Source organism: Pangasianodon hypophthalmus, chromosome 14, assembly GCF_027358585.1.
Source record: "Pangasianodon hypophthalmus isolate fPanHyp1 chromosome 14, fPanHyp1.pri, whole genome shotgun sequence".
NCBI lineage: Eukaryota > Metazoa > Chordata > Actinopteri > Siluriformes > Pangasiidae > Pangasianodon > Pangasianodon hypophthalmus.
The window spans coordinates 25344647-25360989 of record NC_069723.1 but is presented as its reverse complement, the minus strand read 5'-3'; the positions used below and the strand labels follow the sequence as shown (position 1 = coordinate 25360989).

At 36.9% G+C, this 16343-nt stretch overlaps 2 protein-coding genes across 3 annotated transcripts in view; one reads left to right on the top strand and one right to left on the bottom strand.

Moving 5' to 3' along the window:
• slc7a14a (solute carrier family 7 member 14a) overlaps positions 1-5977 on the top strand; it is a 30720-nt gene extending 24743 nt beyond the window's left edge. For both annotated transcript variants that reach the window (XM_026910645.3, XM_026910644.3), the window contains exon 8: positions 602-5977. In XM_026910645.3, coding sequence (XP_026766446.1) covers positions 602-915 — 314 coding nt within the window. In that variant the 3' untranslated portion in view covers positions 916-5977. The remainder of the gene's footprint in view (positions 1-601) is intronic.
• Positions 5978-8851: 2874 nt separating this feature from the next.
• On the bottom strand, positions 8852-16032 carry cldn11a (claudin 11a). Its single transcript, XM_026910598.3, has 3 exons — positions 15536-16032; positions 13642-13806; positions 8852-10819 (listed from the first exon to the last, which is right to left on the bottom strand). Exons 1-3 carry the CDS (start codon positions 15759-15761, stop codon positions 10557-10559), a joined length of 654 nt encoding a protein of 217 aa, XP_026766399.1. The 5' UTR covers positions 15762-16032; the 3' UTR covers positions 8852-10556.
• Positions 16033-16343: the final 311 nt, after the last annotated feature.

Below are 16343 nucleotides of genomic sequence, written 5' to 3'. Positions count from 1 at the left end.
ACACCGTGTTCTACCTCGTCTGTTTCTTTCACCTGGGAATTTTGAATTAATGCACCTTAAAGACCTGGACACACAGCTGGGCACACATCTGTACATACCTACACACTAACACACCTAAACACACACCTGGACACATCTGTATACACACCAAACATACCTGCCCACATACACCTGGACACATCTTTACACAATAATACACACCTACACACCTGTATAAATACACAAATGGACACACTTTGCCACACACACACATTGATACACACCCTTACACCTGTACACACACACCTGCACACAAATCCATTCAGATCAGAACACAGCTACACACCTGCACACATTCCCCTGGACATAACAACACACACCTATACACACCTGCACATACACACACACAGCTGGGCACACCTACACACGACAATACACTCACATACAACACATACACTAACCTGGACAAACCTGACACACAAACACACACACACACACCAACCACCTGTTTTTTTCTCAGAGTGTAACAGGTGTGTGTGATTGGCTCCTCTCACTCTGATTGACAGGAAGGTGTATGAAAGACAGGAAGGCTGTCCTGACGTTGTTTCTTCTCCATCCTCAGGTGTGTTGATTTATTTTGGCTATGGAATGTGGAACAGCACACTGGAGATCACGGCTCTGGAGGAGGAAGCTCATGCCAGCACGTACCAGCGCTACGACATGGGCGTCGACGACAACGTCGCTGTAGACGACGACCTTTGCCCTCCGGGAGACTGGAAACCCCAAAGCAGGACCGAGAACCAGAACCGCAACACAGATGACGTTTCAGATCCCAAAAAGTCCTCGTCGTCCCGCAGCAGAGCTAAAAACAAGAACGTGAAAACCAACTTCGAGGCTCTGGTGGTGGACGACGATTTGGACGAGCCGTTGGAATGAAAAAAGTCTTAAAATCGTGGGTCCAGGGTGACAGAAACTCTTGGGCTAGATGGTTCAGTCTGCACTCCAAAGTTTAAATACGCTTACTGACCTATTTATCTGTTTTTAATTTGTGTTTTTAACCTTAACTACTGACTGGAATCGTAGAAAAATGAATTATTATTATTCAGATAGGCCTACTGCATATCTTTGCACTTTGCTTGCTATCACACACTCCAAAGACGGACCGTTAATTACTCCATTCCTTTTTTGGAATTGTATTTTTTCATTTTAATGTCTCTCGAACTGCAGTAATTAATGCATTGTTTATTACATGCTAGCTAGCTAATGAGTCTAACAGCTTTTTCTGAGGAAAACAAACAGATGAAAATGTAACTTTTGTGAGAAGGTTCCATCGGCGTTGGCAGTTTGCGGCATTCAGCTAAAAAATTTCTGACATTCTGCTAACACGTAAACACGACATGATGAAATTTAGCAAGCTAGAGTCCAGGGATTCTCCTCCGCATGAACGGTTAAATGACCTTTTGACACCGAGTACCAGATAAGGACTAATGAAAGATGGAAGAGGAAGCCTCAAGACACAGCCAATCACATGTCAGATCTGCTTAATTAACATTAACGATTCATGTGGTGGGGTTTGGGTCCACGTGTGCTGCGTTCGTCTGTTTTTCATTTTGAAATGAAAATGGGATAACAGATTTTTGTTTCATTTTTGTTTCTCTTGGCATGCACTAAAATAGGAACACAGATCATTTTTTCATAAAAATATTTTAATAATTAAAATATTAATTCACTTTTAATTGTTTCCACTTGTTTCATCACACAAAGAAATCAAATATTCATGAATATTCAAATATGAAAAAATCACACATCTAGATCATGCGAGATAATTACTAGCTAGAAAAACAGATTTCAGATCAGTTCAAGAATCCTCAGGTGCTGTGATTTAAGAATATCTTAATCACCCAGAAGTGCGGTTGAAATAAAAGCGTCGTGATTTTTAGCTAGTAAATGTCAGTGTCTGACTGAGCTGATAACATTAGCTAAATAGCTCATTCGTGAAAATTAGATTTCTAGACTTTGTGCGATGAAACAAGTAGAAACAATTAAAAAACGAATCAATATTTTAATATTAAAAATAATTGTATGAAAGAAATGTATTAATTTTCTATTGTGGTGAATGTCAAGAGAAAAATAACAAAAATAAAAAGCCGTTTTCTTGTTTTCTCATTTTCATTTCAGAAACAAAAAACAACGTACACTGTCCAGCGTGCCGCAGTTTAGCGGTAACGCCAATACGCACGTACGATCATTCACTTCCTGTTACCGCAACTCACGACAACTAAAACTCTTCAGACCAATCACACGCCACGGGTTTGTTCCGAAATCCAACTTTCAATTCTTACTATCGTTCAGCGTCTGTGAAGCTAAGACCGAGCTCAGCTAAGATCTGACAGGAAGAGAAAATCAAGCTGTATATAAACTGTAACTACGTGAAAACGTTGGAATTATTAACAGAGTTTTATCATTTAAAACTCAGAGCTAGCCATGAGGAGATGAAGCGTCTGCTCTAAACAGGTTATTAGGTTACAATGAATTTCCGCTTTCATCCGTTCTCTTCTTTCTGTTTTCACTTTCAGGTGCCGTAACCAAAAAGTCGAATCTCAGTCGTACGTTGAGAAGAAGTTGTGCTAGTGACTGTTTTTTTTAAAACCTCATATCAGAATCTTCTTTCTTTCTAACATCTAGCCCAAGAGGTGGCGCTCTAACCAGCCACAGTTTGCTTGCGATTAGTGCCTTCATGCGTCACGGTGTCTCTGATCACGACTGCTCATGCTTACGTACGTCTGTATTTGTGTGTGTTTATTTTCGTACGAGGAAAACGGCATGACACGGGCGTCTTTAATCATTCCAAACGTTGAATCATTTGTGCCTGTTAGCTTGCCATGTTCCACCATTTTCTCACCAGCTCTGTGTGCTAGCATTCCGCTCAACCCCTACGATCTCACGCCGCATTCGTGCAGATTCAAGCCAATCGAGTTTGTATGAAACATAACCCCGCCCCTCATTCAGACCTTCACCATTCATGTGTTTTTTTTAACGAATGCGCAGTTGTGAGATCATGTTGGTATGGTTTGTGTCTTTCTGCTGATCGGGGCTTTCTTTTTTTCGGAGGATGTTTGATGTTTAAAGTTTTGTTTTGTCACTTGAGCTGCGAAGCGTACGAGTTTCTCACACACCAAACGTGTGGCTGATCGTTTTTCCAGGCCCAAAGCTAAACTCATTCCACCGTAAGAGGCCTTACGTTTTTCAGTTTCTAACATATATACTGTCCAAAAAAAACAAAAACTAAAGATATTATTGAGTATGTTTGTTTAAATGAACGTTAAAAAAAAGAAATTCTTTGTTCAGTTGCATAGTGACCTGGGTTTTGGACATGCTACGCTAGGTTGTGCCACACAATGCGCAGTCATCTGTAATGTACAGAGCTTTATTTCAGGCAGTTTGTGCGTATTTGTGTGTGTGTGTGTGGTTTATTGTCCATGTGCGTTTGTTTCAATCGTGTAGCATGTGGAAATAAAACTTGCGTCGCTGAGTAATTTGCATGTGTGAAAAACCACAACAAGACACAAAACAGCTCTCTGGCTGTGTTCCAATTCTGTTTTTAATGCGCCCTTGCTGACTTCCCCTTGGTCCTGAAGTCCCATCGGCTGTGTTAAGGGCTGTTCTGTTACCGTATGAGTTTGAATGAAATTGATTAGAATTGATTGAATTGATTGAATAGATTGATTGGATCGAACTGATGCCGGTCCTGGATTTGCTCACTGAAAGGGGCGGAGCTTAAGTTAGCTGACACTCACCCCACAGTTGATTATTTTCACTACGTAATTTGCCAATGACGACTTTTTTTTTTAACTTTACTAAAGAATGACGTGTACATTTTATCCATTTAAATTTACATTTATAGTTTAATGTTGTAGAACACTTGTCAAAGCCTGACGTGGCTGTAATCTTCATCCCTCCGTGTATATGACGGAACTGCACAAATTTATTGCTCGAGAGTTAGCATGTTAGCGAGTCAGTGAGCAAAAACACCACAGGCTGCTGGAAGTGCGCACTTCTGCGAAATAAACGACGCGCACTTCGTAGGGAGCGAGGGCGCGTTAAAAGTGGGTTGGGACGCAGAGTGTGACGCAGCACGTCCTCCTGTTTACATAGCCAAAGTCTGCCGAACGCCATTTTCCTTCACAATCAGAAATAAAATGGCGTCTGACTTCAGAGTGCAAAAAAAAAAAAAAAAAAGTGAGGGAGACAAAAAGAGAAACGTAAAGAGGATTTTTTTATGGTTGTTTCATAAAGAGGAGTTTTAACGCCACCACATACAGGACGAGAAACCCAAAGATCTGAGTGCATGAACACCTGTTTCTATTTTATCAGCTACCAATCACTAAATATCATCATCCTTTACTCAGTACTGTGTGTTCTGATTGGCCGAGAGCAGTGCAGTGTGCTCTGATTGGCCGAGAGCAGTGCAGTGTGCTCTGATTGGCCGAGAGCAGTGCAGTGTGCTCTGATTGGCTGAGAGCAGTGCAGTGTGCTCTGATTGACTGAAAGCAGTACAGAGTGTTCAGAGTCGCTGACAGCAGTACAATGTTTTCTGATTGGCTGACAGCAGTACAATGTTTTCTGATTGGCTGACAGCAGTACAGCATTTTCTGATTGGCTGACATTAGTATAGTGTGTTTTTGAGTGGCTGAGAGCAGTACAGTGTGTTCTGATTGGCTACGAGAGATACAGTGTGTTCTGATTGGCTGAGACCAGTGTTAATGTGTTCATATATTTGAAAATATACAGTTATCAAAGTATTCTAAGAACTTTTAAGAATTTATGGCATTTTCAATATAATCATTCATTAAATATTTTTAACTGTATTTGGCATATTTTTAGAGAATTGCATTGGAGTTTGGGGTTTTTATAAACTTTATACCATTTAAAGTTTCAGACTAAAGTGTGAAACTTTCCGTTAAAACACACTGATGGAATGTTGAAGGATTTAAATTAGAGCTGCCAGCTGATGATGTCATCATGGATGTCACACCAGCCGACCAATCAGCAGCTTCGCTTCAAATCACACTCAGTGTTCTAGCACACTCATGTTTTTCTTCAAATTACGATTGTGACACGTTTTCAACTTGTAAAACTCGGTTAGGAAATTTTTCGGAGTTTCTACGACATGTTACAAACAAAACAGCAAAAATCAGCCACTTTGTACAGTTTATACAGACACAATACAGACTATAATACAATATCAGGCTTTAATTTAATTAATTAGTGAAAGATAAAATACGGTTTAGCTACGTCTAGCTATCATCGCTATAGAAACAGGCTGACAGGATATACAGTATGGGGTGAAGAAAGCGTCAGATTAGTGTTTGATAACTGATAAAAATAAAAACAGTTCCGCTCCAGGAGTGCACTCGGACGTTTGGAAACGAAGGCGTCTATTTTTAACGAGCTCTTTTAGTAATTTTAAGTTTTAGCATTGACTGTAGTTTGATCAAGACTCGAGCACCGAGACAGCGTTTCCACTAGAACAGGAGATTGTGTAAAGGAATATTTTATTACGGATCTATTTTAAAAAAAAAAATTAGCTACTGTTAGCGGTAAGACTTGGCTAGCGTTTATTTTATCTATTTCCTGTCGATGGTGCACTCTGCGCATTGTGGTGTTTGTGCGCGGAGTGTGTGTGTCAGGTGTGTGTTGTTCAGGTGAGATCAGCTTCCCAATGTGAACTTGTTCTTTCTGTGCATTTTGGATGTTATTCTTGTATGATTTGAAATGATTTAAAAGAAAAAAAGGACAAAATATTTATCTATATATCTATATCTATATCTATATATATCTCATTTCGTTTTTTTTCCCACCATTTGTAGTCCTGCTGCCGCGTCACACTGTGTGATGATGTTGTCATGGCAACAATGAAAGCTGTTTATTGCAGACCTGATGAAGCGTCGCTCTTGATTTGCCTGCTTTTGTTGAAATAAACACTGATCTGAGTTCAGTCCTGATCTGAAACACAAACATACTGAAGGGTTACTGTTAGCGGAAGTCAGAGTGCACTAACGCAACTGTTTATAGTCGATCATTAAGCTAGCTAGCTAGAAATATCTGCTAGCTAAGTAAATAATTATGGTGAGATACCATTGAGTCTCGCATAATTCAAAGCTCAATGCTTACTGAATTATAAATATTAGCTAGTTAGCTAAACAGATAAAACTTTTATTGAACGTACTGGAAATTGTAGTAATACAATGGCAAAAAAAAAACAAAGGCTAACTCCATCAAATGATAAAATGATAGCTAGCAGCTTGTGTACTTGTTTTGATTTTACATACGTCACAACAAGTAGCTAGCCATTCACCACCAAGCTAGCTAATGCTTCATAGGTAGCTAGCTAGCAATATTTGTATGATGTGAAGTAGCTAAACTCATACACTTAGTAATGTTAAAATAAACTATTTGACGCTAAGCACTACGTAAAGATGAAATGTCCTATTTATTCCATTTGATTCAATTTTAATCAAAGCTAATCTGAAATTGCTAATTAGCATTTATCACTACAGGAAAATAGCTTTTGTAAGAACATTAAGAACAATACAGTGTAGGAATACACGCTGAAGGGAGAATTAGTGCAACTGAGTTATGATTGATTTCTGTTACGTAAATAGTTTAAAAAAAACGATTAGCACAGTGACGTGTTCGTGTTTGATTAAATTAATAACAGTTCGTTTTAGTGCACTTTGGCTTCTGAGCACACACACAAACACACACTCAAACACACACACACACACGCGTCTCATCATCATTGCTAAACCGGTGGTCAATGTCGAAGTATGAATTTGTGAAATTCATGCTGTCGAAGTGAACGAGTCATACAGTTTCATCTCACCTGCTAACTGTATGTTACGACATTGACACACACCGAACCTCAGGAAGAGTGTGTGTGTGTGTGTGTGTGGATAAACACTCTTCAACAAAACTGTGTTACAACTTATGAGTCTCTCATAAGACCACATCGTCCCTTCATTCCCTGGTTTTCATCTTCGGCTGTTTCTCTGTGTACGATCTCTGGTGCTACGAATATTAGCAATATCTCACAAACATTAGCATATGCAATAAAATCCTGTACAAAGAGAAGGATTTTCCTGACACACACACATCTAAAATCTCAAATTAATAATATATAAATACAGTTTCTGACTATCAAAGCAGTGCAAGATGTAATATTCAGTTTTAGCTTCTTTTTTTTTTCTCCTGCTGCTTTCACAGTTCTTGTTTATGTCCTGAACGTTTTTTATCTGTTTAGCTCAAGGTTAAACGCTGAAAAACATTTATCTTGTACAAAGATATGAGCTAACAGTAGCAAAGTCTCACAGAAACACTTCACTGCTGCTGGAATTAATCACAGAAAGAGCAGGGATCAGTTAGCATTAAGCACTTAGCACTATGCAGTTAGCATTGTGATTAGCTTTTTATTAGGATAGCATTGCGATTATCATTATGCAGTAACCATAATGATTAGCACTATGCAGTTAGCTTTGCGTTTAGCATTATGTAATTATCACAATGAATAGCACTATGCAGTTAGCTTTGCGTTTAGCATTATGTAATTATCACAATGAATAGCACTATGCAGTTAGCTTTGCGTTTAGCATTATACAGTTAGCATTGCGATTATCATTATGTAATAATCATAATGATTAGCACTATGCAGTTAGCTTTGCAGTTAGCATTATACAGTTGCTTAGCATCCTGCATTTAGCACACACACACACACACACACTTAGCATCTGATCCCTGCAGGTTTTTAATTTGCTGTTTCATACGTTAGCATTTTAAAATTATTTTTTAAAGATGCTATTTTTCTAATACAAATCTTTGCTAATAAGATTCAAAATGAGAAGGTTTTCATTAGCAGAATGTAATTAGCATGAATCTATCTTTTGATTCCTGCAATTCTGCTACTAATAGTGACAACAACCTGCTGAATAAAACAACAGAAACCCTCATAGAATCTGTAATGGTTTTAATGGGGATTGTATTGGTTTTAATGGAAGCTGTAATGGTCCCTGTGGGTCTCTACTGGTAATCTGTTGCCTTCTACTGGTGGTGTGTTATGTCTAATGGATACCATTAAGGGCCAGTAATGGTTTTAATGGTTAGCTGATGGTTTGTAATGGAAACCATTAGAACTTCTGTCATGGTTTCTATAGTTTTTTTCAGCAGGGCAGATGGAGCAGTACTAAGTACTTTTTCCCCCAAACCCACAAATGTTAGCATTTTGTGCAAAATTATTTTAGCAATATATTAGCTACTCATAGGATTTTCCTAGCTAGTCATTTTTTAAATGATGTATTAAAGAAACACCCAAAAATCTTAATGGTGCTAATAATAATAAAAGTTAGAAGGGGATCTGTTGCTGTTAAAACCTCATTTCTTTCTGAGTTACAAAAATTCACCTAAAATGCAAGCGTTACCAACAGCAACGAAATTCGGACGTAATCATAAGGATCGTTAGCGTTTTAGAGTTAGCATTGAGCTTAGCATTACTGATCCCTGCACATCAATTCACTGTTGTGCGTATTAATATTTTAAACTCGGCTGTGTAACACAAACATTTTTAGTTTAAAGATATCTAGAGTTTCTTTCTAGGAAAGATGAAGTGAAGTTATAAAGTGTTTTTACTTCATACATTCAGCTAATGCTAGGCTAACTCACGACCAAACTACAGTATAGCCTGCCGCTTAGATATTTATTTTAAATAAAGGTTTTTTTTTGTCCGAATACACATAGTAACACCTAAATGTAAAAGATTTTCAATTACAAATCTATTCTGCTACAAAAATAGTTTTTTTTTTAGAAATATTAATCCTGTTTTTATTAATGTAATCATTAACAACATGGCCGTTATTTCCCCAAGTAAAGTAAATGTTTTTCCACATTAGACAGGTTTCAGTTATCCGAATAAATAAATGTCCACAATCTGATCTGAGCTTCAGAAGAGACACTTTGATATGGAAAAAAAATCACTTTTTATTTCATTAATAAAATAAAAAAAAGAACATACAAGTGTTTTTTAATAAATAACAAAGTCCGAGGCTGTTTTGGTGGTGATTTGAGTTACAGTTCTGTTTTGTTTTCTATCAAAAAAAAAAAACACAAAAATGACTTTAAATTAATCAACATTTACAATTATAAGCAAAACTGTTAGCAGGGTTTCCAGGTTCTTTTTTTCTTTTTTTTGTCCATAGATTAGGGGTTGGAGGTTTTACAGAAATAAGATTTACTTGCATTAAAATTTCTCAGTGCCGCTGTGTAAATATTATTAAGTTAATAACTTAATTAATAATAACTTAATTACTAAGTTAAAGTTAATAACCGTACAGAAGCCCTGAACTGCTAAAGTGTGAAAAAAAGGTGATGTGCTTTGTTGTTATTTTCAGTGAATATCTAATTCCAACATATCTTATTATCTTAAATAAGTTATCATTATTTTGTCTTAATAACTCACTACTATTCAGCTTAATTTCTCATTATTCCAATTTTAATATTCAACACAGCGCAGTCTAGCAATCAGACCAATGTACTGATTATTAGCTTAGAAGTTCTTTCTCAGATATTCAGTAAGCTTTAGTGGAATTCAGTTAAACCAAACACACATCTGATGATTGTTAATTCACTTAAACACACTCAGGTTTAACAAGACATTATATAATATGATTATAGATTTGCGACAGTTTAAATATTAGGAGTCAAGTTTGTAATAATAAGGTAATATTGTGGAATAACGGGTTAATATTTCGAAACAACGAACTAAAAACACAAAAGAATGAGTTAGTAAGTTGAAAATAATAACCAGTTATAAATGTTAAGAAAAATATAATAATAATATTATTTTATAATAATTCAACCTAACCAGATGTTATTAATTTTAAATAATGAGATAGCACTTTATAGCAGTTTATTTCACAACCTGCAGTTTAAGACTTCCTTCGGTTTCATCGAACTGGAATTAGACCGGTTTTAGTTATTATTATTATTTTTTGGGATGGATTTTATACAAAGACCTGGCAACCCTGGTTGTTAATTTTTACAGCCTTACTGATAGCAAAAGCCCAGAGTGTAAATAAAGACAGGAAGTAGAAATGTTTTGTGTATTGTGTATAGATGATATCAAAGCCTGAAAATCAGTAAACATTAACCGTCTGAATAATCATTCAGAAAGTGAGAATAAAGGCCCAGAGAGATAGTGGATGTAAAGAAAAGGTTTAAAAATATTACAATGAATATACAAAAACATTTAAAAAATATTAAAATATAAAAATTAACATTAACAACAAAAAAAAAAAAACAATTTATTTAAAAAACTATCTCTTTAGTATAAGAAGTCTGTTTAACAAAACTGGATGTTAATGTTGGATATAATTCACTTAAATCATCAAAAACTGAACACATTTTTTTAAAAATCCCGATGATGAGATTGTAAAAAAATCTATTTACAATTATATACCTTTAGAGACAGATAGATAGAGAGAGAGAGAAAGAGAGAGAGATAGAGGGTAATTAGCACTGTAGAACCATCAGACGTGTGCAGTCTTGGCGTGGTTGCCGGTGGGCGGAGTCTGGTTGGTGGGCGGGTTCTGTTTGGAGTAGTAGGAGTAGCGGCTATTTTGGCGGTACGAGGGGGTGGAGTCAATGGAGCAGCAGGTGAGGATGCAGCCCCCCAGGAGACACAAAGCCCCGCCCACCCAGCCGGAGTACAGAGAAAACCCGAACGACATCAGCCCAAGTTCCTGATGAGCTCCAACCGGGAACCAGACGGTGGACACCAGACCGAACAAGGCTGTGGGAACACACACACACACACACACACACACACACACACGTTAACATAAGCCATGCAGTCTGAGTCCACTATTGAGAAACACTATACTTGTAACTTAAACAAATGTTGGTAATAATTCAACACTCTGGACGTTGACTATGAGCACCATAGGTGTTAATTACACACTCTGCATGTTGAGTGAAAGCTGTAGGTGTTAATTACACACTCTGCATGCATTAATAGGACACAATGGGTGTTAAGTGAAGACTGAGGAGGTGTTGACTGGATATCCAACACTGCAGGTTGTAACAGAGCGCTATTGCTATTGACTGAACACTCTACAGTAAGTGTTAATTAAACACTGAAGGTGCTAATAGAATATGAATGTTGTTAATGGAACCTGAACGTTGTTGGGGGTAACAGAATATCGAAACCACTAGATTTAAACTGAACTCGTGTGTGTGTGTGTGTGTGTGTTAATAGAATATCAAACACTGTAGGCGTTAATAGAATACTGCAGGTGTTACCAGAACACTGTAAGTGTTGACTGCACACTGTACAGAAAGGTAAGTTAATCAAACACTGTAGGTGTTAATCAAATACTGCAGGTGTTAATCAAACACTGTAGGTGTTAACTGAATACTGCAGGTGCTAATCAAACACTGCAGGTGTTAATCAAACACTGTAGGTGCTAATCAAACACTGCAGGTGTTAATCAAATACTGCAGGTGCTAATCAAACACTGCAGGTGTTAACTGAATACTGCAGGTGCTAATCAAACACTGTAGGTGTTAACTGAATACTGCAGGTGTTAATCAAACACTGTAGGTGTTAACTGAATACTGCAGGTGCTAATCAAACACTGTAGGTGTTAACTGAATACTGCAGGTGTTAATCAAACACTGTAGGTGTTAACTGAATATTGCAGGTGTTAATCAAACACTGCAGGTGTTAATCAAACACTGTAGGTGCTAATCAAACACTGCAGGTGTTAATCAAATACTGTAGGTGTTAACTGAATACTGCAGGTGCTAATCAAACACTGCAGGTGTTAATCAAATACTGCAGGTGCTAATCAAACACTGCAGGTGTTAACTGAATACTGCAGGTGTTAATCAAACACTGTAGGTGTTAACTGAATACTGCAGGTGCTAATCAAACACTGTAGGTGTTAACTGAATACTGCAGGTGTTAATCAAACACTGTAGGTGTTAACGGAATACTGCAGGTGCTAATCAAACACTGTAGGTGTTAACTGAATACTGCAGGTGTTAATCAAACACTGTAGGTGTTAACTGAATATTGCAGGTGTTAATCAAACACTGCAGGTGTTAATCAAACACTGCAGGTGTTAAGTGAATATTGCAGGTGTTAATCAAACACTGCAGGTGTTAAGTGAATACTGCAGGTGTTAATCAAACACTGCAGGTGTTAAGTGAATATTGCAGGTGTTAATCAAACACTGCAGGCGTTAAGTGAATATTGCAGGTGTTAATCAAACACTGCAGGTGTTAAGTGAATACTGCAGGTGTTAATCAAACACTGCAGGCGTTAAGTGAATATTGCAGGTGTTAATCAAACACTGCAGGTGTTAAGTGAATACTGCAGGTGTTAATCAAACACTGCAGGTGTTAAGTGAATATTGCAGGTGTTAATCAAACACTGCAGGTGTTAAGTGAATACTGCAGGTGTTAATCAAACACTGCAGGTGTTAAGTGAATATTGCAGGTGTTAATCAAACACTGCAGGTGTTAAGTGAATACTGCAGGTGTTAATCAAACACTGCAGGTGTTAAGTGAATACTGCAGGTGTTAATCAAACACTGCAGGTGTTAAGTGAATATTGCAGGTGTTAATCAAACACTGCAGGTGTTAAGTGAATACTGCAGGTGTTAATCAAACACTGCAGGTGTTAAGTGAATATTGCAGGTGTTAATCAAACACTGCAGGTGTTAAGTGAATATTGCAGGTGTTAATCAAACACTGCAGGTGTTAAGTGAATACTGCAGGTGTTAATCAAACACTGCAGGCGTTAAGTGAATATTGCAGGTGTTAATCAAACACTGTAGGCATTAACTGAACAATGTAGATGTGAAGTGAGAACTTGATATTAATTGAAACTAGGTATTAAGGAAATACTATAGGTGTTACTATCTCCTTTATAAATACACATCTTGCCATTTTATCTTCAAAATGAAATGCTAATCATAGCTGCATATTTAAATTCTGCATTGGTTAGCTTTAGCATATAGCATTGTTCCCTTCAGCACGTCTTTTACCAGAACCAGAAGCAAAGCGTGTGGTATTAATTTATCATTAACAATTAATGAAACTGAAATGGAAACTAAATTGAGAATATTAGATTTTATTATCTCTGATGGACAACGTGTTCTTGTTAGCGGCCATACTGAAAGCTAGTTTCCTCCAGGTTTGGTTGTAGAAATCAGGGCCTTCAGAAAGCTCCCTAGCTTCCCACTTGGAGTTCTACTGGAAAGTGTTTTTTTTCCCCAACTGAAGTACGGTAATTACGCAAACTGCTGTATAACATTAAGGCAAGACAGTGGTGCATCCAGAAGGAACCAGGTATTAGCTAGCTAGCTAATCCCTGAGGATAGTGATTTATCTAGCTAGCATGTAGTGACAGAGGCAGAGTGACAGTGGAACTGAGACAGAACCATCCAGAACATCAACATTTTTCTCAGATGTGCTGGTAAAGTCAGTATTTTTGAGCTGTCAGAATTTGGTGGTGAATAGTTTGGGAACTTATTGGTAAATCTGATTGCATTTAAACGTAGCATAACAATGATGTGTTTACAAATGTTTACGTGTGTGTTTGCTTACCCACTATGAGCACCAGGATTCCTCCGATGGCTGAGCGTTTGTTCTTGTCGTTCACCGAATCATTTCCAAGTTGGAAGCATGGCATAGAGGAGAGCAGGAGTGCTGCGGCGGGTAAACCGAGGATACATGCTGAGATCATCAGTGCGCGACATGTCTGGATATACACTACAACACACACACACACACACACACACACACACACAATCACTCACTATCAAGAATGCTAAGAATAGATAACTACAGAGTTAACAATATGCCCTTAAGTTATATTCACTGACAATACCAACATAGCTAGCTAGCTAAAGTTATCACTGGAGGTCACAGCTATCTACACTATATGGTCAAAAGTTTGCGGACACCTGATCATCACACCCATATGTCGTTTTCCCCCCAAATTTGGAGGCACACAATTGAAGAGGATGTCTTTGTATGCTGTAGCATTACGGTTTCCCTTCACTGGAACTAAATGTTGTAAATCCTTAAAAGTATATAGCTAGCATTACAACAGGGACCTTTATTATTTGTTACATTACATTTACTAAACGTAAATTGCTAAGAAGTTAATAGCTGTACAAAATAAGGTATTAAATATAGCTAGCTGGTTACTGTTACATTAAGTGGTCAGCTAAACATACTGTAAATCACTAAATAGCTAGCTAGCTAGGGTAGTTAATTACTATCACTCTATAAAAATAAAGTACAACATTAAAAACCTTCAGAACCCAAGATCAACGCTGTAACATGGAGATGAAATTATATAGATATTACACACCATGTAGACCGTATAGATCACGGGTGTCCAATCTTCTCCGGAAAAGGGCCGGTGTGGGTGCAGGTTTTCATTCCAGCCAAGCAGAAGCCACACCTGAGTCTACTGAAAGCCAAGATCAACTGATTATTCAGGTGGAATCAGGTGGAATCAGGTGGAGCTCCTGCGTGATTGGAATGAAAACCTGCACCCACACTGGCCCTTTGTGGATAAGACTGAACACAGGCACAGATAATACACCAATACAGGCTGTGTAAATTATATTAAACATGATATAGTCCATATAGATAATACACACCATATTGACTGTATAGATAATATACACACCTAAAGATAATACACACCATAAAGATAATACACACCATATAAACCATAAAGATAATACACACCATATAAACCATATAGATATTACACACCATATAGACTGTATAGTCTAAAAGGTTAGTATAGTCTAAGAACACTACAAAATAAAAACAATACAAGTTGGGACCCAAAAATTCTCGGAATTGTTAAAAAAAAAAATATATATATATATATATATATATATATATATATATATATATTTTGTAGTGTTCTTGTGTGTTATCTTTATAGTCTATATGGTTAAATATGAGAAATTAAATTTTTTTTATTACTAGACCTAATTGCTCTCCATTTGAATTAAACTATTTTATAAAGAATATTTCAGTATTAAATATGCATATTTTAATATTTTAATTACAAAATAAAAACATCCCACACAGAACATATAATATTCATAAAAAACTATGGGATTTGGGTATCGAAGGGTACTGTGGTGTGTGTGTGTGTGTGTGTGTGTGTGTGCTTTAATGTGTGTATGTATTATAATGTGTATGTTGTGTGTATTATAATGCATGTGCATGACAATGTATGTATTGTGTGCATGATAGCTAATGTGTTTATTAGCTAATAATAGCTAATATTATTATTATTATTATTATTATTGTGTGTGTGTATATGTGTGTGTGCTTTAACGTGTGCATATATTGTAGCTGATGTATATGTATTATAATGTGTATGTTGTGTGTATTATAATGCATGTGCATGACAATGTATGTGTTTATTGTGTGTGTGTGTGTGTGTGTGTGTGGTAATGTGACTCACCGGGCAGCTCGAGGATCTGGTTGAGGGAGTAACAGTGGTACAGTGCGGTGGAAATCACACACTCCTCCCACAGGCCTTTAGTCTCGAGCTCGTCCATCTTCCTGCATGTGTTCATGCCGTATTTACAGCGGATCACCCAGTCACTGGTGGAGGTGGCGATGATCACACAGATCCACCCCACAAAACTCAGGAGAAATCCGGTCAGCTGCAGGCACGCGCTCGCCATCGCCACACGTAATTAACGTGCAGGAATACAATTAAATAAATTGTATTAAAAAAAACAAATAAATAAAAATCTAAAGATTCACTGCTGCAGTGAAAAAAATCAAATCATTCAACAAAATGTAAAATAAACAAATAGATAAAATAATACCGTCTGTTAGCAATTATTTAAGTAACAGAAAATAAAACAGTTTAAAAGAATTAAACTAATTAAAAAATATATAACAATAAGCTAATAAAAGTACTTTTCTTTTTTATAAGCAAATTGAAAAATCAAACAAAAAAGTTTTAAAATACTAAATAATAATAATAATAATAATAAAACTTCACTTCATTTTGTACAAAGAGTTCTTTAAAAAAAAAAAAAAAACAGAAATAATAAAAGAATGTTGTATTTCGGTGAGCCGGATGGTTTAGAGGAAGAGTTCTGCAGAATCAGTGATGATGATAATCCGGAGTGTGAGCTTCATTCTGTGCTGTGGGTTTGGAGGAGGGAAAATGCCTTAGCGCCTGTTTTTATATAGTAAACAACCATACGCTACTTTCAGCCAATCAGAGACAGGAGGAAAACTCTCAGCCAATCAGA